Source organism: Microtus pennsylvanicus, chromosome 5 (genome assembly GCF_037038515.1).
Source record: "Microtus pennsylvanicus isolate mMicPen1 chromosome 5, mMicPen1.hap1, whole genome shotgun sequence".
In the NCBI taxonomy this organism is placed as follows: domain Eukaryota; kingdom Metazoa; phylum Chordata; class Mammalia; order Rodentia; family Cricetidae; genus Microtus; species Microtus pennsylvanicus.
The window spans coordinates 90,007,687-90,030,859 of NC_134583.1; the positions used below are offsets into that span (position 1 = coordinate 90,007,687).

The 23,173-nt window shown below is 55.0% G+C and overlaps 4 protein-coding genes across 11 annotated transcripts; 1 reads left to right on the forward strand and 3 right to left on the reverse strand.

Annotated features, from left to right (window-relative positions):
• Positions 1 to 4,933: 4,933 nt before the first annotated feature.
• Positions 4,934 to 7,114, forward strand: Ppp1r14b (protein phosphatase 1 regulatory inhibitor subunit 14B). The gene is given in 5 exon segments (XM_075973333.1): positions 4,934 to 4,982; positions 4,985 to 5,373; positions 6,408 to 6,491; positions 6,716 to 6,748; positions 6,846 to 7,114. Coding segments are annotated over 5 exon segments (609 nt in total). The 5' UTR covers positions 4,934 to 4,948; the 3' UTR covers positions 6,915 to 7,114.
• A 515-nt stretch (positions 7,115 to 7,629) lies between these two features.
• Fkbp2 (FKBP prolyl isomerase 2) lies at positions 7,630 to 10,551 on the reverse strand. Of its 5 annotated transcripts, none has more exons than XM_075973334.1 (6): positions 10,396 to 10,551; positions 9,014 to 9,182; positions 8,362 to 8,474; positions 8,204 to 8,250; positions 7,852 to 7,887; positions 7,630 to 7,775 (listed from the first exon to the last, which is right to left on the reverse strand). In XM_075973334.1, exons 1-6 carry the CDS (start codon positions 10,491 to 10,493, stop codon positions 7,714 to 7,716), a joined length of 525 nt encoding a protein of 174 aa, XP_075829449.1. In that variant the 5' UTR covers positions 10,494 to 10,551; the 3' UTR covers positions 7,630 to 7,713. The 5 variants fall into 5 exon arrangements, with proteins under 5 accessions (XP_075829449.1, XP_075829451.1, XP_075829452.1 ...); XM_075973336.1 differs by having other exon boundaries at positions 9,334 to 10,436; XM_075973337.1 differs by lacking the exon at positions 10,396 to 10,551 and adding an exon at positions 10,016 to 10,115.
• Positions 10,552 to 12,422: 1,871 nt separating this feature from the next.
• Vegfb (vascular endothelial growth factor B) lies at positions 12,423 to 17,690 on the reverse strand. Of its 2 annotated transcripts, none has more exons than XM_075973343.1 (7): positions 17,340 to 17,690; positions 16,771 to 16,813; positions 16,286 to 16,482; positions 16,023 to 16,096; positions 15,779 to 15,814; positions 15,331 to 15,566; positions 12,423 to 12,815 (listed from the first exon to the last, which is right to left on the reverse strand). In XM_075973343.1, the coding sequence occupies exons 1-6, from the start codon at positions 17,397 to 17,399 to the stop codon at positions 15,353 to 15,355; spliced, it is 624 nt and encodes a 207-aa protein (XP_075829458.1). In that variant the 5' UTR covers positions 17,400 to 17,690; the 3' UTR covers positions 12,423 to 12,815; positions 15,331 to 15,352. The 2 variants fall into 2 exon arrangements, with proteins under 2 accessions (XP_075829458.1, XP_075829459.1); XM_075973344.1 differs by having other exon boundaries at positions 15,331 to 15,465; positions 17,340 to 17,688.
• A 204-nt stretch (positions 17,691 to 17,894) lies between these two features.
• Positions 17,895 to 22,921, reverse strand: Dnajc4 (DnaJ heat shock protein family (Hsp40) member C4). 3 transcript variants are annotated; one of them, XM_075973342.1, is made up of 7 exons: positions 22,878 to 22,921; positions 22,496 to 22,609; positions 20,629 to 20,722; positions 19,939 to 20,123; positions 19,694 to 19,858; positions 18,190 to 18,276; positions 17,895 to 18,107 (listed from the first exon to the last, which is right to left on the reverse strand). In XM_075973342.1, exons 2-7 carry the CDS (start codon positions 22,588 to 22,590, stop codon positions 17,996 to 17,998), a joined length of 738 nt encoding a protein of 245 aa, XP_075829457.1. In that variant the 5' UTR covers positions 22,591 to 22,609; positions 22,878 to 22,921; the 3' UTR covers positions 17,895 to 17,995. The 3 variants fall into 3 exon arrangements, with proteins under 3 accessions (XP_075829457.1, XP_075829456.1, XP_075829454.1); XM_075973341.1 differs by lacking the exon at positions 22,878 to 22,921 and having other exon boundaries at positions 19,694 to 19,855; positions 22,496 to 22,835; XM_075973339.1 differs by lacking the exon at positions 22,878 to 22,921 and having other exon boundaries at positions 22,496 to 22,834.
• Between the last annotated feature and the right edge of the window lie 252 nt (positions 22,922 to 23,173).

Sequence of the window (23,173 nt, forward strand, 5' to 3'; positions counted from 1 at the left end):
CTGTCCCGGACGGACCGGAGACTCGGCGCCCGGCCCCGCCCCCGCCCAGCTCCGCCCCGTCGGGCGGTGCCGCCCCCTCCCACCGCGTCGGGCCCGCCCGGCCCGCGGCGGCGCCCCCTGGTGGTCGGGGCGGCGACTGCATCCAGAGGGAGGATGGAGCAGATTTGGGGGTCTTTGTTACGGCCGGCTCAGTAGGACTTTATTTTTCCGGGGTCTTAGATAAAAGAAGAGAGCTTGGGGCCACGGAACTATTGCGGGTGCACCTGGAAGGATGAGGGTTAGAGCTGCCTAAGATGAGCCAAGGTCAGTTCATTGAGGGCTCCAAGTGGAAAAGGTGGAGATAATAGGGCTGTGGGCGCAGATTGTACCCCATCCCGCTCCTGCCGCACTTAAGTGAGCTCAGGAAACGTCACTCCATCTCTCTATCCCACCCCACCCGCGTGCCCTCACTTCGCCTCACCCCCTCCTGCTGCAGTACAGTCCCCCCCCTCCCAGGGAGCACTTAGCTGGCTAATGGGCCTCCCGCCAGCAGGCGCCCCTCCCCCGTCCCTAGCCTTGGAGGCCCAGAGCCTGCCACCTCCTTTGAGGACCCAAGCGTCCTGGCTTTCCAGAGAAAACCTTGGCGCAGTTCTTGCCCTGCTGACCCTGTGATGGGAACTAGTCTCTATGAGCCTCTTAGCTGTAAACTGCATAGTGAAGAATGGTTGTTTGCCCAGAGGGGGCAGAAGCCTCATGGGTGTCCCCAAAGGAGGGGTTGTGCAGTGCCTGGCCCACAGCAAGTGCCCTGAAATCTGTGTTCCAGCAACCGGGAGGAACGGAAGGGGCAGGCTCCTGGGCACCGGCAGGGGTGGGGGCTGCAGCCCCTCCCGCAGGGCTTGGCTGGGGGGGCTCCTGCCTGAGGGCCCCTGTGGGAGCCCCCCCAATACAAAGGAGGCAGCAGCAGCAGGTTTAAAGTAGAACTCATCCAGAGGGGCCAGCCAAGTCACCTAGAAACCCAGAAAGAGTTGGAGCTGGCTCTGGGGGGAGGAGGGTCAGCCAAGGAGGAGCTTCCCTACTGGCGCCTTTGCCCCAGGCTCTCAGGCCTCAGGAGGAGCCCTGCCTGGCACTGGCTGTTCTCCAAATCCCCACCATAATGGCGGTAAACTTAATGAGTCTAGTTGACTCTGACAGCAGCCTTGTGCAGTGGTGTGATTATTATCTCCACTTGAGGCCCAGAGAGGGGAAGGGACTTGCCCAAGGTCACACAGCTTCCTGAGAGGACTTCAACCCTCATTCTGACTTCCGGCCTCTGCTCCCAGCTCTGGAGGAGACAAAGGGGAGGGGGTGTGCAGCGCTGTGATCCTCTCCCTCTCTTAAAAGGGCCTTAAAAGAAATAACCCTTCAGAGCCCCAAGGATCACCAACCTCCTCGGGAGAACAGAGCCATTCCGGGTGGAGGTTGGCTCTGTACCCCCAGGCTGAGGTTCAAATCCAGAGTTCCCATAAGCTAGGGAAGAAATGGGAATGTCAGAGGGGAAGGAGGAAAAAAAAGGACACGCGTGAGCTCTGGCACAGGGGACCCTGCTCACCAGCACTAGAGTTAGGAGATCTGGAGTCAAGACCTGAACCTCAAGCCCTATGTCTTCCTCAGGAGACCTTCCGAGAAATTTCTGGAAGCAGGTCCTTGGAAAACAGGATGGAAGCTGTTTGCTGGGCCAGGCCCTCTTCTTCCCCCACGGCTAATCTCTTGAGGCCGGACGCCCCTCATTAGAAGACTCCTTCCTCCTCCTTGGAATGGTAATAGTTTCTCGGCAAGCAATAATGGGGGGACTAAGGCAGCCTTTCAGGCTTCTACCCTCGATTAAGGGATTGCTTTCAGCCCATGGGTCCTTCCCCAGGGCCTCCGCTTCAGGGAGGTGCTACGAGCATCCTTAGCTACACTCTGGTGGGAGGGGGCCACACTCCCCTGGGAAAGGTAGAACATGGGAAAAGGAAGCTTGAGCACCAGGCGGGATGAGAGGCCAAGGCACACTCGGGTGAGCACAGCAGAATAAAGGTTCCAGAGCCTGCGTTGTGGGTTACAGAGAGGTCAGAATCTTCTGGCTCCTGGCATATGAGCGATTTGCCCACTTCCTGGGCAGAGTCAGGACTCAAACCTAACCCCTTGTGCTCCAACGCTAGGGTTCTATGAAGAAGCCCAGGTTTCAAGAAGGCTACAGGCCAGCATACCCATCTTTCTGCTCTCACTGAATAGTCACAGGAAGGGACATGAACAGCCAGCCCCAGGAAAATGAGGCTGCCTTGGGGTCGGGGACGACACGTAAGGTGGCTGGAGAGAAAAGCAGAATGGGCCGCCCCTGAAAGGACCTGGCATCTGAACTGAACTGGAGACGTTCACATTAACTAGGAAAGTCAGTGTTCAGTGTCATCACTTTGGGGGCAGAGGCAGAGCCTTTGGTGGGGTGCATTGAGCATATAGGGAATATAGTCCTGGGAAAAGTGACTCTCCCATTAGTTCAGGCATGGAAGAGGTCAGGCTGGGGATAGGCATGTCACTGCCTAATCTGCCACAGCAGGAGCCAGACTCTCTGGTCCCACAGGCTAGCTGAAGAGAGGCTGATGTCTTGCAATGGGTTGTGGAGGGGGGAACGCCGCCAACTTACTCAAGTGCTTCCCCTGCTAAGAACTGTCCCCAGCCAGGTTCCTGGTAAGCAGCTCACCTCCCGTCCTCGGGCACAGGCTAACACCACTCCTAAACCTGTCTTCTCGTTTTATTTATTATTCTCTCATGTTTCTCAGGCTGGCCTCAAACTCACTAAGTAACCAAGAATGACTCTGAATTTCCAATCCCCCTGCCTCCACAACTATGGTTACAAGTGTACACCACCACAAACAATTCATGTGGTGCTTGGGATCGAACCCAAGGCATTGGTACACTGTACCAAGGGATCTACCTCCCCAGGCTCCTCTCTCTGCATCTTATTTTTACAGGGCTGGGAATCACACCCATGCTCTTCCTCGCACATGCTAGGCAAATGTTCAATCTCTGACCTATTACCCTAGCCTTTGTGGTTTCTCTCCAAGAATAGCATCTAGGGGGTCTAGAGCGCTGCCTTAGGAGTCTAGAACACTGCTCTTGCAGAGGACCCAAATTCAATTCCCAGCACCCGTATGATGTCTCCCAAACATCTGTGACTCCAGTTCAGGAAATTCAAAGCTTTCTTCTGACTGCTGCAGGCACATGGTGATACACATGCACACATGCAGACAAAACACATACACACATATATACAGCATAAGAGAGGAGCCCAAAATCCTGGGTTTAGATGCAATACCATCTGTGTGACCTGGGCCCAACTTACTTTCTGAACACCACCTGCTGAGAGGCCTTTTACTTTGTGCATCTACAGAAAAGATGCCTATAAGGGGCTAGGACCTACTATCTCTGTAAATCCTGAGACTATTTGGGACTGAAGATGGTGAGCCAGCCAGAGAGATGTCCCAGAAAGTGCTATACAACGTCATTGGGTTGTATGAGATGGGGCGGGGTTGGGGACGGGACACTGGTAGACTCTACCATAGTGTGTGCCACACAGCCTTGGCTCAAAATCCCAGGTCCCCCCGTATATAGCCCTATGTCTATGATTTAACTGTGTTGCCACAATTGAAGTTTCCACGGGTTTTCCTATTTAAACAAAGTCCACCATTCTCTTATGGTCATTTGTTTAACCAATAGGACGGAGTCGTCTGCTTGAGTCAGAGTTTTAGGAGTTGGGGTTCTGTAGGGACCGGATAGTTTACTAAGGCCTGTAGGTTTGACAGTGAACAGGGTGTTCCAAGGTTGGGTATTAGCAAACAAGGTCTTCAGTGCTCTCCGCTACCAAAATTCGCTGTCTAGAAGAGAGAGAGAGAGAGAAACGGATGAATGAGACAATTTAAAGTTTCAGACAGTGAAGGAAGGAACGTGGTCTCCTAAAGTGTGAAGGATAGAGGAGCTACTGGGAAAACTAGCTCGTTGCCCTCAAAGCGGAACAGGCCGGATGAGGGTCCAAATAAACGCTCATTTGGGGTCAACTGCTATTATTACCTTTATCATTTTGAGTTTTGGTTTACTCTTTGTACCAGAGTTTCCTCCTTCGCACACGCGCAAGCTGCAGGGTGCCCAGGGCCGCGCCTAGCACAACCCAGCCATCCAGGAGAGGCGCGACCCAAACAAGTTTGCGCTTCGCGGCGGGCTCTGCTTCTAGCTGGGAGGAGCAGCAAAGCCGAGCCGTGGACTACATTGCCCACAACGCCCCGCGCGCCGCCATCTCAGCCGGTGGGCGGTGGTCGCCTGGGGTCCTGGCTTTTGTAAGCTTCAGGGCTAACTCTACACGCCCTAACCCCCGACTTCTTGAAGGCCGTGAGACCGAACCAAGTAGGGTGCTCCGGCCAAATAGAATTCCTGGACGCCTTTGCACTCCCTTATCCCCGGAAGCCCCATCCACGTGTCGGCCCGCTCGCGGACGTCATCTAGCCCCTTGCTGGCCGAGGGTCTCGCACGTTCCTCACCGGATCCGCGCCCTACTCGGCCTTATGCCTTAGCCCGCCTCGGTTTCGGCCTCAGAGACAGAATGAGACAGGGCCAGAAGAGAACTATGGTCCTGGCGGACGTGCAGATCCAGGCACCCGACACCTAGAAGTCTGGGTTTGGGGGCCAGAGGTTAAATTAAGGGGGGGACCGCAGAGCCCCGGACCCTGCAAACTAGGTCCTCTCCTAACCCCTTTCAGGAGGCGGGGTTGGGGAGAGGGGGGGTGCCTGAAGCGGGGCTGGCCCTTTAAGGGGGTGTGGTCGGGGGGCGGGGGAAGAGAGCAAGACAGAGAAAGCGGCGGCGGCGGCGGCGGCTCGGGCGGCGGCCGCGGGGGACAAAGGGCGGGCGGATCGGTGGGGAGGGGGCGGGGCGCGGCCAGGCCAAGCCCGGGGGCTCCGCATGCAGCAGCTGCCCCCGGGCGCCCCCGCCGCCGCCCTCGCCGCGGAGCCGCGCGGAGCGGAGCCCGCGAGCTAACCGGAGCCAGCGGCCCGGAGCCAGCCGGCGGGCGTCCGGGAGGCGGCGGCGCAGGGAGGGGCCCGAGCGCGCACGTGGCCCCGGCGGCCGCCATGGCGGACAGCGGCCCCGCGGGGGGCGCGGCGTTGGCTGCCCCGGCTCCCGGGCCGGGCAGTGGGAGCACGGGGCCTCGTGTCTACTTCCAGAGCCCCCCCGGGGCGGCCGGCGAAGGCCCAGGGGGCGCGGATGATGATGGCCCGGTGAGACGGCAAGGGAAGGTCACCGTCAAGTACGACCGCAAGGAGCTACGGAAGCGCCTCAACCTGGAGGAGTGGATCTTAGAACAGCTCACGCGTCTCTACGACTGCCAGGTACGCTCCCCACCCCGTGCCGATACCCTAGAACCGGACCTAAGTCGGTCTGCTCAGAAACCCCACCGTCAGTCTGTCACCGGTCAGTGGGAGTTCTGCTGCCAAGCCTCCCGTCTTACTTTCGCCGCTCCCCAGTGTGTGGCTTTTCTTGCCTGACCCGAGTCACTAGCTTTCTCCTCTGCCTCGAACCTTGTGTCCTTCGTGGTGCTACCCCAGGTTAAGCATGGTGTTCTCCCCAAGCCTACAGGAATAGAACTGGAGGCAGGGGTCTAGCTTGGGCTGACAGTGAAAGGTCTGATCTAGTTCGTCTCTCTGGGCTAGCGTAGACACTAGTTGAAAGGCACAACTCTGTTTCAAGTGTATAAAGGATCTGAGTTGTTCTAGTGGGCTAGCCTGCCTTGCTGTCTGTGGAGACCGGTTAGCCAGTTCTCCTGGCTCTGGCTCTCCACCCCATGACTCCCTGCTTGTTCAGATGGTGACTCAGGCCCCCAGGGGTAGGGTGGAGGAGTGGGCTTGCCCTGTGATGCCTACCCTAGCCCAGCCCTGGAATGCAGCTGGCTCCAAGTGGGATAGCTGTTCCCTTGAGGAGGGGGGTGTACCCCTTTCTCCTCAAAGCATGGGCTCTTTGTTTCCCCCTTTATCAAGCATGGGTCTTTCCCATTGACCCCTCACTTCCTCCTCCCTCCCAGGAAGCTGTGACAGGTGTTTGGGGGAGGGGAGGGGACTGTGATGAACTGGGACAGCTGGCCCCACCAGTGCTCTAGTAAGCTAGAGGTCCTGGATGCTGAGAATACACATCTGCTAGGTTCAAAGCCCAAGGTCCCCAGCCCTGTCTGTCTGGTGCCCACTGGCAGGGACAGGAAGTTCCCCCTCATTGGGCAATTTGCCTTGGCACAGACCTGATCTGTTTTCCTTCCTAGAGCAGCTGTCTTGTGCTGGGCGAGGAGGGCTGGTACGGTTTTGAGTTAGGCAGGGAGTCCTCTCCAGGCCCCCTCCTGCTGAGGCATTGTCCTTCTCTCCCACCCCTACCCCAGGAGGAGGAGATCCCAGAGCTGGAGATAGATGTGGATGAACTCTTGGACATGGAAAGCGATGATACCCGGGCTGCTAGAGTGAAGGTAAGCTGAAGTCATCCGGGGGAGGCTGCCTGGAGACACTGCCCCTTGGGGAAGCTCTGCCATGGTGCCATACCTTCTTTGGTTTGGGTCATCTTCTGCCTCTGGAAAAACGAGGGTCATGGAACTTAACTTAGCTATGTCCCTAAGTGGCCTCAGTCCCTTGGGAGGGTATAGGTGAACTGTAAGTCCTGTCCCCAAAAACTCACTATGTTTTCCCTCACCAGGAGCTGTTAGTTGACTGTTACAAACCCACTGAGGTAAGTCGTTTTCCCTTAGAGTGGGTATGTATGTATGTATGTCAGATTATCATCTTGGGTGCCTCACTAATGATACACCCTCTTCCCTCTTATCTAGGCCTTCATCTCTGGCCTGCTGGACAAGATCCGGGGCATGCAGAAGCTGAGCACACCCCAGAAGAAGTAAGGGTCCTGACCCAGATGACCATGGCTCCCACAGGACAATCGCTGCCCCCAACCTCGTAGCAACAGCAATACCAGGGGACCCTGCGGCCAGGCCTGGTGCCATGAGCAGGGATCCCTGTGCCCCTGCCCAGGGGCCACTTCCCTTGCCCTCAGTTTTCCATTTTTGGGGTTTTTTATTGTTATTAAACTGATGGGACTTTTTGTGTTTTTATATTGATTCTGCGGCGCAGGCCCTTTAAAAATAAAGCTGGGATCACATGGCCTTGGAGCAGCTAATAGGCTTGGCTGGTCTTTGGGGGGTGGGGGGTGACACACTGCTCTACAATTGTCACCACTCAGCTACTCCCCAGGTGACCACAGGTCTTCCTGCGAGCCACATAATCATGGTGATGACCCCATGCTGGCTCCCAGACTGGTATGCCAAGTGGCTGGGGAGCAGTGCTACCCAGCTCTCTTAAATTTTTTTTATTCTGCACTGGGTAAGGGTCTCCAGCCCTTGAGGCTGTACCTCAAGGCTCTGCAGTTATCAGGAAAGCTGAGGCTGAAGCTAATGTTATTTTCTCTTCCCCCAAGCTGGGGATCCGGTGGGGTGGGGGTGGGGGTTCACTCATATTAGGCCCATGCCCCATTCTGAGTCATTGAGCTATTCCCCCTATGCTGAAGCTAAAGTCTTAACCTAAGTCTCTTAGAATTCACAAAGAAACACAGACTCACTCTTGGGTTTTAAATATTTTGTTTGTTTTGTTGTGTTTTGAAGCAGTCTGGTCCCTGACAGGGGTCTCCTACCCCTCTGCGGCCTGCTACAGTTCTGAACGTCGCTCAATCTTGAGCAGCTCCACCTCAAACACCAGGGTTGCTCCACCTGAAGGGAGAAGTCTGGTCAGACTGGGACCTGGGACCCAGGGAAGGTCATGGGGTGGGGGTGTCAGGGGTATTACCTGGAATCTTTGGGGGAGCTCCCCTCTCTCCATACCCTGTCAAAAACACATAAAAACACAAAGTAAGTGTGGCCAGGATTCCTTCTAGCCCCCATAAAGGATAAGCTTGCTATAGGCAGGCGGAAATAGGGGGTACAGTGGAGGAGGACAAGGTCTCAGAGGGTCACACTACAGCTGAGTCAAGCCTTGCCCGGTCTGGCTGCTGAACACGGGCCAGACTTGGAAGTGGCATATACTAGGACAACTAGATAGTGTGGGGACCCGTGTGCTGAAGTGGCCTTAACCACTTTAGGGACATCTAAGTGCCCTGCTCCCCCTCCCCGAGTCCCCCCTAACCCCAAGGGCCTCTTACCCAGCTCAGATGGAATCACCAGCTTCCGCTTTTCCCCTTCACACATCCTGCAGGATGATACATGCTCAGCACGTGGGCACCCAGACCCTTGCTCCACAAACGGACTTTTCCTCCCACAGCTTATTTCCTGCATCACTGCAACATGTCCCCAGACTCACCCCAGCAGCCCCTGGTCCCAGCCCTTGATGACCTGGCCAGTGCCAAGGGAGAAAACAAAGGGCTGGTTCTTTGGTAGACTGCTGTCAAACTCTGTCCCATCTTCCAGCTTCCCCTGTGGGATAGACGGGGGGAAAACTAGTAAGGGGAGGTGACCAACCACTCCAGAAGCCCTTTCACCCAGTCCCTCTCCCCACCCCAGCGATGGAGTCACCACAGCACTAGTAGTTACATTTCTTAAGAGACGATGCCTTAGTAGCCCAGGTGCAGTACTTTTCATGCTAACATCTAGATGATGAGTACGAGGAAAGGCAAGGGCAGACTCCTGGAAAAGAGCTACAGGCCAAAGGGCTCAAGGTCATCTACCTAATTGAAAAAAGAATGAGATTCCCAGGACTGGAGAGATGGCTCAGAGGTTAAGAGCATTGCCTGCTCTTCCAAAGGTCCTGAGTTCAATTCCCAGCAACCACATGGTGGCTCACAACCATCTGTAATGGGGTCTGGCGCCCTCTTCTGGCCATACACACAGACAGAATATTGTATACATAATAAATAAATAAATGAATAAATGAATAAATAAAAAGAATGAGATCCCCAGTCCCTTCTGGGTCCCAGGAACTGTCATTGCCCCAGAAGCTCCACCCTGATACCTACCGTGTAGTGCATGTGTAAGACATCTCCCTTTCTAGACTTGATGGGACAGTGGTCCACGCGTTTCTTCACTCCAATCTGTAGCTTGCGTTTGCCTTCTGCCCCCGTGGCTGTGGCCAGGGCACTCAGGCAAATGGACAGTATTGTCAGGACCCAGCTCAGCCTCATGTCTCTGTAGACACAGTCCCCAACACCAGACCGAGAGGGGAGGATCATGGAACTCCAGTCAGTATCAGGAGGATGCCACTCCCATTGTATTTTGCCTGTTCCTGGTGAATCCCACTGTCACCACCCTGTCCCCTGGGCTCTGCGGCCACACTTACCAGTCCCGTGAGAAGGGGGCTTGGCCGAGGACCCCAGCAGCGAGGGGAGGGGGTCAGGGGAGGCCACAGCAGCCAGGGCCCCGCCCCTTTACTCAATACCAGACCTTCCCTTCCTCCCGGTCCCCATCTCCTTTCTTCAATTCTCGCTCGCCCCTTTACGCAAAGTCCAAACCCTATCTGGTTGCCCCGGATTAGTCCCGACCGGAGGACCCCACTCCCGCCACACCCAGCTGCCTCCTGTCCAGCACACCCACACCTCTGCCGCTGCTGCAGGTGGCCGGCCCCGAGGCACCCATACATCTCCGCTAGGCGGCTCTGGGGAGCCCCGGTCCTCCGGAGGTACACCCCATCCCGGGGCCGTGCCTCCTCCGCCAGAGGTGCCCCCCCAGCTCTGAGCTCTCGGGGGCCTCCGGGGCACCCAGACTGGCCCCGAGTCAGCGGGGCGCCGAGCCCGCTCCACCCACACAATCTCTCCAGGGGGAGTTCTAGGTCTAGCGCGACCCCAGACGCGGCCACCACGGAGACCACCCCCACGTGGGCGCCCAGGGCCATTACTTGGGCTCAGCTCTTCGCAAGGCTCCTTGGCCCCGGCCTTCAGGGCACGTGGCTCTGCCCCCTGACCTACAGCTCCGCCCTCGGCAATTCTAGGCCCCTTCTCCAGCACAGGAGCTACGCCACTCACCGGCTGAAGCCCCGCCCCCAACGCCTGGGACCCCACGCCCTCCGTCTCCGAGCCCAAGGCTCCACCTTCCACCTGCTCCGGCTCCTCCTCTAAACGCCAGACCCCGCCCCGCAGTCGTCCTAGCCCCTCTACGGGCGGCTGGGCTCCGCCCTCCACTCGCACCGCCGCTGTTCCGCGTCCCGCCCCGAGTCCCAGGGCTCCGCCCCGTATTGCGTGAGAGCCCGCCCCCTGCGGCATTGCCAGACACTGGACCCCAGCCCCAATTCCCTCGTCCGCTACCCCTTTCTGGCACGCAGATTAAGGCCTGATTCGGCCCGGCCTGCCCCAGCCTGCCCTCCTGCACCCGAATCCCCCAGCCCGGGCTGTGGCCCCCCGCTCACCTCCTCACCGCGCCCCCGAAGCCAATCGCACGCGTGCGGTCACCTCTGCGCAGGCGCGTCCTCGTCGCTACAGGGCGGGACACGCTGCCCGCCCTCATTGGACCGTCCCGAACCCGCTGCCTCACTCTTAGGATGGGGCTTCCCCTCTAGCTCCGCCTCCTGAATAACGTCGTGGATAACATCACTTCCGCCGCCCAGGGCACCTGTCGGGTTTGGTAAAAATGGTTTTTGAAAGACAGAAGGCACTTCCGGCCTATGTGATTTGGTTAAGCAAGAATGAGTACCTATTCCCAGAGGGGTTCTAGCCAACACTGCGCTGACTTCCGCCGTCATGCCCCGCACGCCTTTGGCTAGTTTTTTGTGAGAAGAACCCAGGGTTCAAAGCGATACCCCTGGTTTAAATCCTTAGGTCTTCCACTTCTAGGCTTCCTGGCTGCGTGACCTTGAGCAAATCGTTCTCCTGGAAGTAGTCTCCGTGACGTCCACCCCACATGGCCCAGTCGCGTGCGAACCCCTTCCATCTTGTGGTCTGCAGCATCCAGGCTCACCTTTCATTGCTGCACACTGAACAGACACAGCCTTTGGTGGCCTGACTGGGTCTGGTCTACCATACCCGGTAGACATTTGTCAATAGAAGGACCCTAAAATTCAGAGGAAGCCAAACCTGAGTTAGGGAGTTTGGTGAGTTCATGCCTGTCCCAGGCCTGTTTGCCTTGCTAAGACCATGTACTCAAGACACCAAAGATAAAAGCAAGTGGGTGACTTAAGGCCAAGCTTAGTGGGCTCAGAGGCTTTAGCTCTCAGGTTCTAACATCGTGGAGCCAGAACATGATCACCAACAGCACCACCGAGAAGGCTAAACATTATAAAAATGGTGTGATGTCCCACGCCATTGGAGGTGAAAGCAGGAGGATCAGAAGTTCAAGGACATCCCCAGCTACGTAAAGATCTCTGAGTCAGGGCTGAAGAGATGGCTCAGAGGTTAGGGCCACCGACTGCTCTTCTGGAGGTCCTGAGTTCAATTCCCAGCAACCACATGGTGGCTCACAACCATCTGTAGTGAGATCTGGTTCCCTCTTCTGGCCTGCAGGCATACATGGAGGCTGAATACTGTGTCAGCCTGGGCTACATGAGACAACATGAGACATTATCTCAACAAAAAAAGTTTAAACATAGTATCAGGGCCGGAGATGTTGCTAAGTTGGTAGTGCTTGCCTAGCCTGCAGGAACAGGTAGGTTTGATTCCCAGTTGTAACCCTGTAGTTCCAGTATGTAAGAAGTGAATGTAGGAAGATTAAAAATTTATGTCATCCTTGGCTACGTAAAGAGTTTGAGGCCAGCCTGGGCTATGTGAGACTCTTGTAAATGGATAAAGTATGTGGCCATCATCAGGAATTCTTGTTTATCCTCCAAGATCATGACCATACACTCCACCAGTCCCTTCATTTGGGTGACTGCCTGCCTTCAGTCAAGTCTGCCCCAAACATCTTGTCGTAGCCTTGGTGCCTAGGCTGGGTTCCCACTCTATCCAGGACACTAGAGAAGGGTGGACACTTAGCTTGAGTGGGATAGTTAGAAATCTCTGATGAATCCTGGGGTACTAGTGATTGCACAGCTGAAGACTGTATAGGGGTAGGGGTGGGGGTGGGGTGGGGGTGTACTCTTAAAGGAGGCCTTCCAGCCAAAAAGGCAGAACTGAGAAATGAAAAGGGCAGCCACAGGGAACAGTATTGTAAAGTGCCCAGCGGGGAAAATGGGTGTAACTTCCTACTGTGTGAAGAAAGTCATACTTGTCTGAAGCCCAAAGGGTTCTAATAGCAGCAGTCATGCGTTCTTCCCATGTGAACATGGGTCCCACATTCCTTTCCCTGGCTAGGTTTGTGGTGGTTGTGGCTTTGCCTGGGAACCATTGTTGGGTCCTGGGTCCCCATGGCCCAGAGAGGCAAGCTCAGATGCAGTGGTGCACACTTTCCTGCCCAAGCTGGCCAGCCTACAGTGTAGCAAACAATGACAGAAGCAAGCAGTGATGGTGTCTTCCATCTTTTTTATCAGGATTGAGGGGGCGGTGTCAGAGTTATTGTAACAGAGCCCAAATCCCACGTTTGCAGAGGCTTAGGGTCTTCATAGTGAGGGGAAGCAGAGCAACCAGAAGATGCTCATTAGCCCAGGGTGGTTAGCTGAGCTAGTACCCTGTTCCCCCTAAGGGGAGATATAGGTCCCTTGCCAACTGTCAGATGGCAGTGCTAGGAGACAAAGGATGGCAGGAGAGCTCTCTAAAGGGTCCATGTCCTGGGGCCGCTTCCTCCCAGTCTGAGTTGGTTCTTCTATGCTCCTGTCTTCTCCCACTAGGACGAGGCCTGTGAAGCAAATGGCCCTGTGGAATCTGAAAAGCCACTTGTCATTTTCGAGGCTTCCGGCACCTGGGGAGTGGAGGAAGGGATATTAGTACAGCCTGGAGCTTAACTCCAAGCTCTTCTTTCATATTTATTCATTTTTATTTTTTTTTTTTAATTTTGTTAAATGGGCTGGAGAGAGGGCTCAGTGGTTAAGAGCACTGACTGTTCTTCCAGAGGACTTAGTTCAGTGCCCAGCACCCACACAGTAGCTCACAACTGTGTGGAACCAGTTCTAGGGGACCTGACACCCTCACACAGACATACACGTAGACAAAGCACCAATGAACATAAAAATAGGTAGCTTTTGCCAAGCAGTGGTGGCACATGCCTTTAATCCTAGCACTTGGTGGGTAGAGACAGACACTCTGAGTTCAAGGCCAGCCTGGTCTACCAAGTAAGTTCCAGGACATGCTCCAAAGCTACAGAGAAACCCTGCCTCGAAATAAACGAAAGAAAGAGAGAGAGGGAAAGAGAAAGAAGGAAGGAAGGAAGGAAGGAAGGAAGGAAGGAAGGAAGGAAGGAAAGGTAGGTGACTTTTTAAAGGAGGGGCTAGTGTGTGTGTGTGTGTGTGTGTGTGTAATATCCTTAAGATTTAATCATCCTCCACCTTTATCCTTTTTGCCTGGTGTAGTGGTGCACACTTTGATCCCACCACTTGGGAGGCAGAGGCAGGCAGATGTATGAGTTCAAGGCCAGCCTGGTCTACGGTGCAAGTTCCAATACAGCCAAAGCTATGTAGAGACCCTGTCTCAAAAAACCAAGTCAAACTAAAACAAACAAGAACATATTTTGCTATTTTTACTTAGTTGTGTATATGTCTGCCTATATAAGCACATGTATACAGGTACCTGAGGAGGCCAGGAGAGGGAGCTGGAGCTGGAGGCAGCTGGAGTTGCAGCCCTCAAGAGGGTTTTGGATCTGTACTCAGTCTTCTGCAGGAATAGCAGTCACTCTGAGCCGTCTCTCTCTACCCCTTCCACTTTTTATCTTTGGAGACAAAGTCACTAGGTGTGAAGCTAACTGATTCTTCTATGATGGTTGACAAACTCCAGGGTTCCTTCTGTCTCTGCCTACCCTTCCCACACTAAGGTTACAGTGTATCACTCCTACCTTTCTTCATGGGTGTGAGGGATCCAAATTCAGGTCTTCATGCTTGGAAGGTATTTTCCCAGCTGAGCCATCTCTTCAGCCCCTATTTATTTATCTATTTAGTTATATCATTTTTGTTTGTTTCTTCGAGACAGGGTTTCTCTGAGTAGCCCCGGTAGACCAGGCTGTCCTTGAACTCAGAGATGATCCTACTTCTGCCTCCTAAGTGCTGGGATTAAAGGCGTGCACCACCGACAGGCTGGATCTTTTATATGTATGAGTGTTTTGCTTGCATGCATGTGCACTGCATGTACGCCTGGTGCCTGCAGAAGAGGGCATTGGATGTCCTGGAACTGGACTCGTGGATGGTTGTGAGTCACCATGTAGGCGCTGAAAACCAAACCTGGATACTCTGCAATAGCAGAAAGTGCTCGTAACCACAGAGCCATCTCTATAGCCCTTACTCATGTGGGCCAAGCTAGCTTCAAACTCAGCAAGGAATGACCTTGAACTTTTGAATGCTACCCTACCTGGTTTCACTTGTTGCTCAAGATCAAATCTAAGGTTTCTTGCATGCTGGACAAGCACTCTACCAGCTCAGTTACATCCCCAGCTCTTTGTTATTACAGCTTGTGTGTTGAGACCACTTTGATTTACAGCCCAGATTGTACTAAAAATCACTACTGCCTCTACTTCCCCAGTTCTGGAATTACAGGTGTGTGCCACCATACCCAGCCAAAGCTCCTTTTTGCCTTCTTGTGGATTTTTGTTTTTTAATTAGGATTTCAAGCAGCCCAAGCTGACTTCAAACTCTCTGTAGCTGAGGTTGACTTTGAACTCCTAATCCTCCTGCCTCCACCTGAGTGCCAAGATTCCTGGTATACACTACCATGCCAGGTCCCGGTCCTCTTGACACATTTCTTTTTATTTTTTTGAACCCCATTTTTTCCCGATAGTCTCTGGGGACCTCCAGAGCCTGGCCCATATATCACCCCATGGCCTCACTATGGAACACAGAAGGGCTGCTTAAGCATTGTAAGCAGAGGCACACGGGGCTCCCATACTCCTTGCTCTCTCTCAGCTTACAGAGCGGAGCAAATGTCTATCACATGGGCTTTTGTGAAACATAAAGCTCTGCAAATTGGAGAAAGTCTTTAGTTCTGCTCCAAGAGATGGCTGAATTGTGCAGAGATGAGATCGGATGCCCCATCACAGTGCTCAGCATCCTCTGCTGGTGAAGGCATCATTTCTCCCGCTCTCTGACTTGAGCATCTGAACCGGAGTTGTGTTTTACTAATCTGGTTGCCAGCAGATGCGCAGTAAATGTTTAACACATGCAGCTGGCGCCTCCTTCCCCGGTCTCTCTCCCACTGGCAGGCTCACCTGGACCTGCTCCAGGACACAGCCTTGATGCCTTCCCACACAAATGCCACCCCCATAGACTCCTCACCTGCAGGTGTCTGGGTTGAGCTCTAAGCCCCGCCCTTGGCAACGGAGGAGGCTGCGGCGTCGGCAGCGGCAGCGGCAGGTCCGGGGGTCAGGGCGCTGACGGCGCTGGGTACAACGTGGGCAGAGGGTCCTGGGGCTGGAGTGGGATGGATGATGTCAGCTGGGGAGGGTGCTCCCGGGGCAGAGTCCCAGCCCGGAACAGAGCGGGGCTGGGGACGGTGGTGGGGTATGGCAGCCCTAGGAGGAGAAGCGACATGTCTGGGGTGGAAAGAGTCTTCCCAGGAGCTAGGGCTGGGACAGAATGCAGTGATTTGGGGAGCATAAAACGGAAGGGGTGTCAGGTGAGAGGAGAAAGCAAAGAGGGGGCTGCAGCCTCCTGGCTCACTTGTGCACCTTCTAGCCTACCCGTGGGCTCTCTCCTGGACCAGCAGCAAGCCTCAGGCACTCACCTATCTGGCTTCACAGCACTCTCCTTTTTTTTTGGTCTGAAAAACGAAAGACGGGGAGAGATAGAGGAGGGGAGGAGATGAGAGAGGGTAAGGAAACCCAAGCCTCCTGCTCTCTTGCCCCAGGATCCATGCCTACTTCTGGTCTACTCTCAGTCACCTAGTCCCTACTACAGTGCAATCCCATGCCTGATACCCCCTCCCCAGGCTACACTTTGTGAACTTGGAAGTTAGACCTGGCTGGCACCTGCATTCACATTGGCTGTGTTCTTCCAGGGACATCTCCCCCAGCTGACTGCTCGGGTACTGGATCATGAGGATCTGTACTCAGGAGAATGAGGAAGAGACAGTGAGTGGTGGGGGGCAGTAGAAAGGCAGAGAAAGGGGATACTCATGGGCTAGAGAAAGAATGGCCAGAACTTCCCGCCTCCTGTGTGCCTGTCTCTGGGCTGACCCAGCCCCCAGAGCACCACTGTCCCATCAACATGCGTGACCCATAGACCCCAATACCTGCATTCGGACTTGGTGTTGCCCAATGGGCACACATTCCAGGCCGTCGTCAGGGCAGCAGCCACCACAGCGCTGCACAGTCACGCAGCTGGGCACTAGTTGTTTGACCACATTGCCCATGAGCTCCATACTCAGAGGCACCACCACCTCCCTGGGCTGGCATGTGGCACGCGCATAAACATCTATCCACGACACCACTGTGGGCAGACCCAGAGGGATTAAGTTCTTACTGCTTTTCCTGAAGCTGCTTCCAGCATGTAGCCTCCCCAGTACCTTGTCGCCGCCCCCAACCCTTCCTTTAAACCTGTCTTCCTTTGCCTTCTTTCTCAAGAAATCATTAAGCTCTCTGCCTCAGTTTCCTCATTTGGGAGAAACGGCATCTCCCAAAGGGTGGGGAATCACACACGATGAGGGACATAAACTCAGGGCATGTGCCAACCCCTCTTAGTACTGGCTGGAATCAAGTTATTGTTAACTATTATTACCTTTCTTCTGGTGGCTGGAGCCATCAAACTGGGACACAGGAGCCTGTGGGAAAGAAGATACCTGGGCCCAAGGTGCACTCTATAAGGCCTGGCCCTGTGACTGTGTGAGTGCTTTGGCCTTGAGTCAGGCTTCTTGCTCCTTTCTGACATCTTTCCAGGTTGTTCTGTTCCTAGGACCTCAGCTCTAATTTTCCTTGTCCACTTAGCCATCTGGGACTTCTCCCTGGCCCAAGACCCACCAAACGTACTATGGGAGTGGCACTCAACCTCAAGCCTAGGAGCTGGGCTTGGTTTTAGGTCAGGAGCAGGGACAGTGGGAGAGGCAAAGAGATTCCGAGGGCACTGAAGCAGCTCCGCCCCCCTCCCCAGGAGTCCAGGGGCTAAGGTGGGGTGGGGGAGTGGCAAGGGGGCTAGAGCTAGGGCTAGCAGGCCTGCGTAGAGGGGCACCCAGGGTTATCCGTAGTTGGACCAGTGGATCCCCTCCGCAGAGGTACCGGGCGCCTCCCTACTTCCGCCAACCTTGAGAGGGCACCGCGGGCGGGCGAGCTGGATGTCGTGGACACACATACCTGGGTGAGGGCCAGCTGCAGCAGTGCAGCGAGCAGCAGGCTGCGGAGCAGGGGGCTCATGGTGCCCGCGGGGGCCGCGCGCCTGGGAGCCCCACATAGCCCTAGCCCGGCGGCGCGGGGGGCGGCGGCAGCCAGAGACCCATGGCGCGGGCCCGGGCGCGGGGACCCGGGGCCCGGCGCGGGGGGCGGCTCCTCCGCGGCCCCCTCCCGAGCCCTGGGCGCAGGCAGCGCAGCGCAGCGCCGCGGCGGCGGCTGGAGGAGCAGAACGGGCAGGCGGCCGGTGGCGGTAGCGGTGGCGGGGACGGCGGGCGGCGGGGACGACGGGGGTGGCAGGGGGCCTGGCCGGGGCTGGCGGGCTGGAGGCTCATGTGACCTAAACACGCGCTCCCCACCAGGCTGCGGGAGGAGGCGGGGCGGGGGCGGAGCTGGTCCCCTCCAACGCCCCCTCCGGACGCTGCAGGGGAAAGGGGACGCACCGCCCTGGAGGCCAGGCTCCGGGGTCGCTGCAACAAGAGGTGAAGGGTGAGATGTGTGACCTGAAGAACCGAGCCGGACAAGAGTCTGAAAATGAGTTTATTGCACGTGCTGTGGGAAATCTGTAGTCCTGGATAGGCAGCAAGGAGAGGACCAATGCAGGTCCCACTTAAGTGAGCCCCTCAAGGGCTACTGTCCTGGGGCACGATCCCAGGGCCTTCTGTGGGCAGGGAGGATCCTTTCCGACGCTGCTGCCTCCGCTGGCGCTCCTGCTGAATCCTGGCTCTGTTGGCCCTGGAGAAAAGATAGATCTGGGCAGGGATCCTGAAGGGTACTTCTGGGGCAGGGAGCCAGGCAAGATGGTGCAGTGACAGACCTGGCCCTCGCCCTCGTGTCGTTGTAGATGGCTGTGATGATCCGATCCTTCTCATCCATGAAGCTCCGGTGCACCTGCTCCAGCTTCCTGTGAGGGGATTGCAATTAACTCTGGTTCTCCAGACTCTGCTGTCCCTGAAGCCCTGGTCCTCAACCAGGCTCTAGCATCTACCACACAACTTTACATCTCTCCTAACAAGCAGTTTTGTGATAAACTGAAAAAAGAGGTTGGGCGGTGGTGGTGCACACCTTTAATCACAGCTCTGGGGAGGCAGAGGCAGGCACATCTCTGAGTTCAAGGACAGCCTGGTCTACAGAGTGAGTTTCAGGACAGCCTGGGCTGTTACACAGAGAAACCTGTCTCAAAAAACCAAAAACAGAAAGAAAAGGGCACAAGCTGGGTGGTGGTGGCCCACATTTTTTAATTCCAGCTCTCGGGAGGCAGAGGCAGGCAGATCTCTGAGTTTCAGGCCAGCCTGGTCTACAGAACAAGAATAAGTTTAAGTACAGCCTGGGCTACACAGAGAAACCCTGTTTTGGAGCCAGGGGAAGTAGGGGAGGATACCAAGTGGTCAAGGTCAGTGCAGGGCTGGGTGGTACCCTAAGTCCTTGACTGTCTGGTGAAGATTGGTGAAACAGGTCTGAAATCGAAATGGCCCTCCCAGGAGATTAAGAAGGGGGTGTATTTCTCTCATCGCCATTGCTGAACTAGACAGTACTGGCAGTGGGCACCATCCTTTGGGCTTCTGTGCTGCAGAAAACTGGAATTACAGCATGCATGAGAGAGCGGCGAGAGGTCCTGGCTGCCAGCAAGGACTGTCTCTGTCACACTGCACTTGTCCTCCCTCACTTCCCTTTCTTGCTATAGTGACACAGTTTAATGAAGCCTAGGCTGTCTTCAAACTCAGTGATGTAGCCAAGGATGACCCTGGACCTCACAAAAAGATTTGTGTGTGTGTGTTCATGTCATGTGTGTGCAGGTTTGCTTAAAGGCCAGAAGAGGGCATCAGATCTCCTGGCAGTTGTGGGTTATCATATGTGGGTACTGGGGATTGAACTCTGTGAACTCTGTTCCTCTGTAAGAGCAGCAAGCAATCTTAATCACTGAACCATTTCTCCAGCCCCCAGCTTCTTATCCTCCTGCCTCCATCTCCTGCGTGCTGGGATTACAGGCATACACCACCATGCCCGTTTTACCATGTGGCCGGAGGAAGAGAACCCCAGGGGTTTCTCTATGCCCTCCTTGTACATGGTTTTGGATGGCTCTAGGCTCTCTAACAACCAGCACCAAAGATTAACATTCAAGCTATGAGAAAGAGAAAACAGCTTTAGCCATTTCATGCAGCGCTGCCTTTACCCAGCAAGGCAAGGCTCCAAAGACTGATTTCACAAAGTTCTTAGCTTTAGAGAGACAAAGAATGCGGGTCATAGGCTGCTGTGGCTGGCCGGCCACAGCACTCTTCACCCACCCTCTGCCCAGGACCCGAGGAAGGATGGAGAGGCACCTGAAAGCGATATAGTGCAGGCCCATGCCTGCCACCATGAGCAGGAGGCAGTACCCCAGGACCCGCTGGTTGTGTTTGTTCTGCTGCCGCCTTGACTCAGGCCCCTGTGGCCTTACATTGTGAAACTGGGCCCAGTATTGTGCGTTCGGGGGTTCCCAGGAGCTACTGAGAGAGCAAAAGGGCAATGGAAAGATGAAGCTCCCTGGAAGGCTTCAGAGTGGGACAGCAGAATCAGGAGACAGTACCTGTGTGTCTCCTGGGTATACTTAGGCTGGGCTCTGGTCCCTGAAGATTTGGGGGGACTGGTTGAATGCAGCTGTTGGTCATAGTTGCGACGACTGTCCTCACGGCTGAGCACTCGGTAGGCCTCATTCAGCTCCACAAAGCGGCTATGCAGGGCTGGGTTCCCAGGGTCTCGGTCAGGGTGCAGCTAGGGTGAGACTTATCTCATTTTCCACGTCCTTCCTAGGACCTATCCTGATGATGTCCACTCAAAAAGACTGGCATCACTCCCATAGTCCTTGCCTGTGGGCCACTGCCTCTCACTCACCAGCTTGCTGACCCCCCAAGGGCCAGAGAGTCAGAAAGTAGAGACTTCTACCCCTCTCACCCAAGAAGACCAACCAGACATTCCAACTCACATCTGTAGCTCCAGGTCTAGGAAAGTGGAGATGGGAGGACCATTGAAAGTTTGAGACCAGTTTGGGCTACAGTGTGAGATCCTATCTCAAAAACAAACAAAGAAAATCACACCGGATGGACCCCTGGCCTTGCCGCATCCTTTCCTCAGAGAGGATATTGAGTGCCCCCTCTCCACACAGGTGGTAGGAATGTGCTGCCAGCTAGAGGGACAGACCGAACCCAGGAAGGTAGAGTGCTCCTGTGCCTGGCTCAGATCTCATCGTCCTCCCTCCGCACCTCGGGGACACCAATACCTCTTTTGACTTGGTGAAGAAAGCACGTTTAACCTCTTCAGCGCTGGCACCAGGATGCACCCCCAACAGTTCATAGTAATTAGTAGAAGTAGACCTGTGAAGAGAAGCCCAAACCTGCAGAGGCTTAGGAGACCAAAGGGCACCACTGCCCTGTCCTGCCACCCTCCCTGGGCCACACCCTTCAGTTCAACCACCAGGAACTGAAGTTAGTCCCAAGACACTTCTAGCTCCAGATTACCCTTTCCTTTGGGCGTTTCAGGAATGGTCAGGACTCCTCAAAGTGTAGTCCTTGGTCTCCTACAGACCCAAAGGGGTTCTGCTGTCTTTTTGTTTGTTTATTTGTTTTGTTTTAAACAGGGTCTCATTAGCTTTGTCTGACCTGGAACTCCCTAGGTAGACCAGACTGGCCTTAAACCGAGTTTGCCTTTGTCTCCCAAGTTCTGGGACTGAAGATGCGCACTGCCATCCTGCCGCCATTCTGGCTAAAACGCATCTTTAAAGATTTATTGTTTTAGCTGGGCAGTGGTTGCACACACCTGCACTCAGGAGGCAGAAGCAGTAGGGTCTCTGTGAGTTTAAGGCCAGTCTGGTCTACAAGAGCTCGTTTCCGGGACAGGCTCCAAAGTACAGAGAAACCCTGTCTTGAAAAGATTTGTTATTTTATTTTATGTACATGAGTGTTTATAGGTATGTGCACCACGTGAATGCCTGGTGCCTCCAACAGGTCAGAAGAGTGTGGTTGTGAATCGTCATGTTGATGCTGGGAATCAAAACCAGGTCCTTGGACAAGAGAGATGGCTCAGAGGTTAAGAGCACTGGCTACTCATGCAGAGGTCCTGAGTTCAATTCCCAGCAATCACATGGTGGCTTGCAACCATCTATAATGAGATCTGCTGCCCTCTTCTGGCCATGCAGAACACTGTACATAATAAATCTAAAACAAAACAAAACCCAAAACCGGGTCTTCTGTTGAGAGTGGCAATTGTTTTTTGTTGTTGTTAGTTTGGTTTCTTTTTGAGACAGGGTTTCTCTCTAGCTTTAGATCCTGTCCTGGAGCTCACTCTGTAGACCAGGCTGGCCTCACACTCACAGAGATCTGCCTGTCTCTGTCTCCCCAGTGCTGGGATTAAAGGCGGCAGCACCACCGCCCAACTTGGCAAGTGCTTTAATCTCTGAGTCATCTCTCCAGCCCCTAAAAACTTACTTAAACCAGTAGGTTTTGTGATATGAGGTGGTGACCACTTGTAATTCCAGAATTTGGGAGGTGGAGGCAAAGTCAGAAATTCAAGGTCATTCCTTGGCTACTAGTAAATTTGTGGCTAGCCTAGTCTACGTCAGACCTTCTATCAGTGAAGTAAATAAAGATTTCCTGGCCTCTTATGCATGAGGTTCTGTGTTCCAGTGCCAGTATGGGGTGGCAGTTTGATTTCCAAGTCAGGCATGGTGGCTGTGCCTGAACTCTGAGACTGAATTTGGAGCCTTGCCTGGGAAACTTAGGAAAACTCCATCTCAAAGGAAAAGGCAGGCTTGCACCCCCGCTTCATTCCTCCTGACCAGCCCAGAAATCCAAATCTTTGTACCCCACCTCCTCTTTCCCGGTGTACGCACAGTGAAGCCTAACAACGTATCAGCACTATGAAAAGAGTACTGGGTTTGACCTGAGCTCAAATTCCCCATCTGCCACTTATCTCAATACTGCGGCTCTACTCTTAACTCTTGACGCTGCGTCCAGCACTGAAGGTGAGGGACATCTGTGACAAACCTCTAAAGGCACTTGACATATAATGCAGAGACAGCTATCTCAGAACGCAGGGTTCTCCACAGAAAGCCACTGGGCAACATGGTCAAGATCTGGAGCTCAACTCACCGCTGCCCTGTGTTGGCTGTGAGAAGCCGGGTGGGAGGACTGCGAGGCCACAGCCGGCATAGGCGCAGGGGCAGCAGGAGCAACAGAGACGGCATGATGACGGCGGGCGGGCAGCTGGGAAAGGGAGGCCCCCGAGAGGGGTGCATTGGTGGTCCCAGTCGGGCGGGTCGGGGCAGAGGGAGGGAGCCTGTCTCAGTTTCCCACAAAGGCAGACTGAAGCAGGCTCGGGACAGGCACCAGACGTGGGTGCCCCGGCGCTTCCAGCACTGGCCTCCAGATCTGGACCACCGGCTCGGGACTAGGGACACCCTCCCCACCTACAGCGTTAGGGGGGCGTGAAAGGAGGAGCCACAGACAAGCCCCGCCCCTGTCCCCCACTCACAGGCTCCGCAGTCGCCGCCATTTCCTGCGCCCGTACAGGCCCCGCCCCCGATCCCTCATTGGCGCAAGGTTCAGGCCACGCTTATTGGCCAGGAAGGTGAAGATGTGTGGCAAAGGACCTGCCCCCGTGCTCTCATTGGTCTAGGGTGCCAGAGTCCGCGAAGCGGAAGTCTTGGGGTTCCCGAAAGGTACCGGTGTCTACCCGTTGTCCACCCGTCCGGTACCGGATCCAGTTTAAGGCATCCCGTCCCGCCGCTCAGCAGCGAGGTCGCTTTTCCTGCGCCCTGGCCCACATTC

What these genes read in the sequence shown, in the direction of transcription:
- Fkbp2 (XM_075973334.1), bottom strand. Translation starts at nt 10,493, where the DNA reads ATGAGGGCGGGCAGCGTGTCCCGCCCTGTAGCGACGAGGACGCGCCTG. An exon ending in TTCGGGGGCGCGGTGAGGAG is followed by an intron (nt 9,183 to 10,395) that starts GTGAGCGGGGGG and finishes CTGTGTCTACAG; the next exon opens with AGACATGAGGCTGAGCTGGG. An exon ending in AGCTCCCCCAAAGATTCCAG is followed by an intron (nt 7,776 to 7,851) that starts GTAATACCCCTG and finishes TTCTCCCTTCAG; the next exon opens with GTGGAGCAACCCTGGTGTTT.
- Dnajc4 (XM_075973339.1), bottom strand. Translation starts at nt 22,641, where the DNA reads ATGCACCCCTCTCGGGGGCCTCCCTTTCCCAGCTGCCCGCCCGCCGTC. An exon ending in TATACCCAGGAGACACACAG is followed by an intron (nt 19,859 to 19,938) that starts GTACTGTCTCCT and finishes TTGCTCTCTCAG; the next exon opens with TAGCTCCTGGGAACCCCCGA. An exon ending in GACACGAGGGCGAGGGCCAG is followed by an intron (nt 18,108 to 18,189) that starts GTCTGTCACTGC and finishes TCTTTTCTCCAG; the next exon opens with GGCCAACAGAGCCAGGATTC.
- Vegfb (XM_075973343.1), bottom strand. Translation starts at nt 17,399, where the DNA reads ATGAGCCCCCTGCTCCGCAGCCTGCTGCTCGCTGCACTGCTGCAGCTG. An exon ending in CACAGCCAATGTGAATGCAG is followed by an intron (nt 15,815 to 16,022) that starts GTGCCAGCCAGG and finishes TTCGTTTTTCAG; the next exon opens with ACCAAAAAAAAAGGAGAGTG. An exon ending in AGTGCTGTGAAGCCAGATAG is followed by an intron (nt 15,567 to 15,778) that starts GTGAGTGCCTGA and finishes TTCTCCTCCTAG; the next exon opens with GGCTGCCATACCCCACCACC.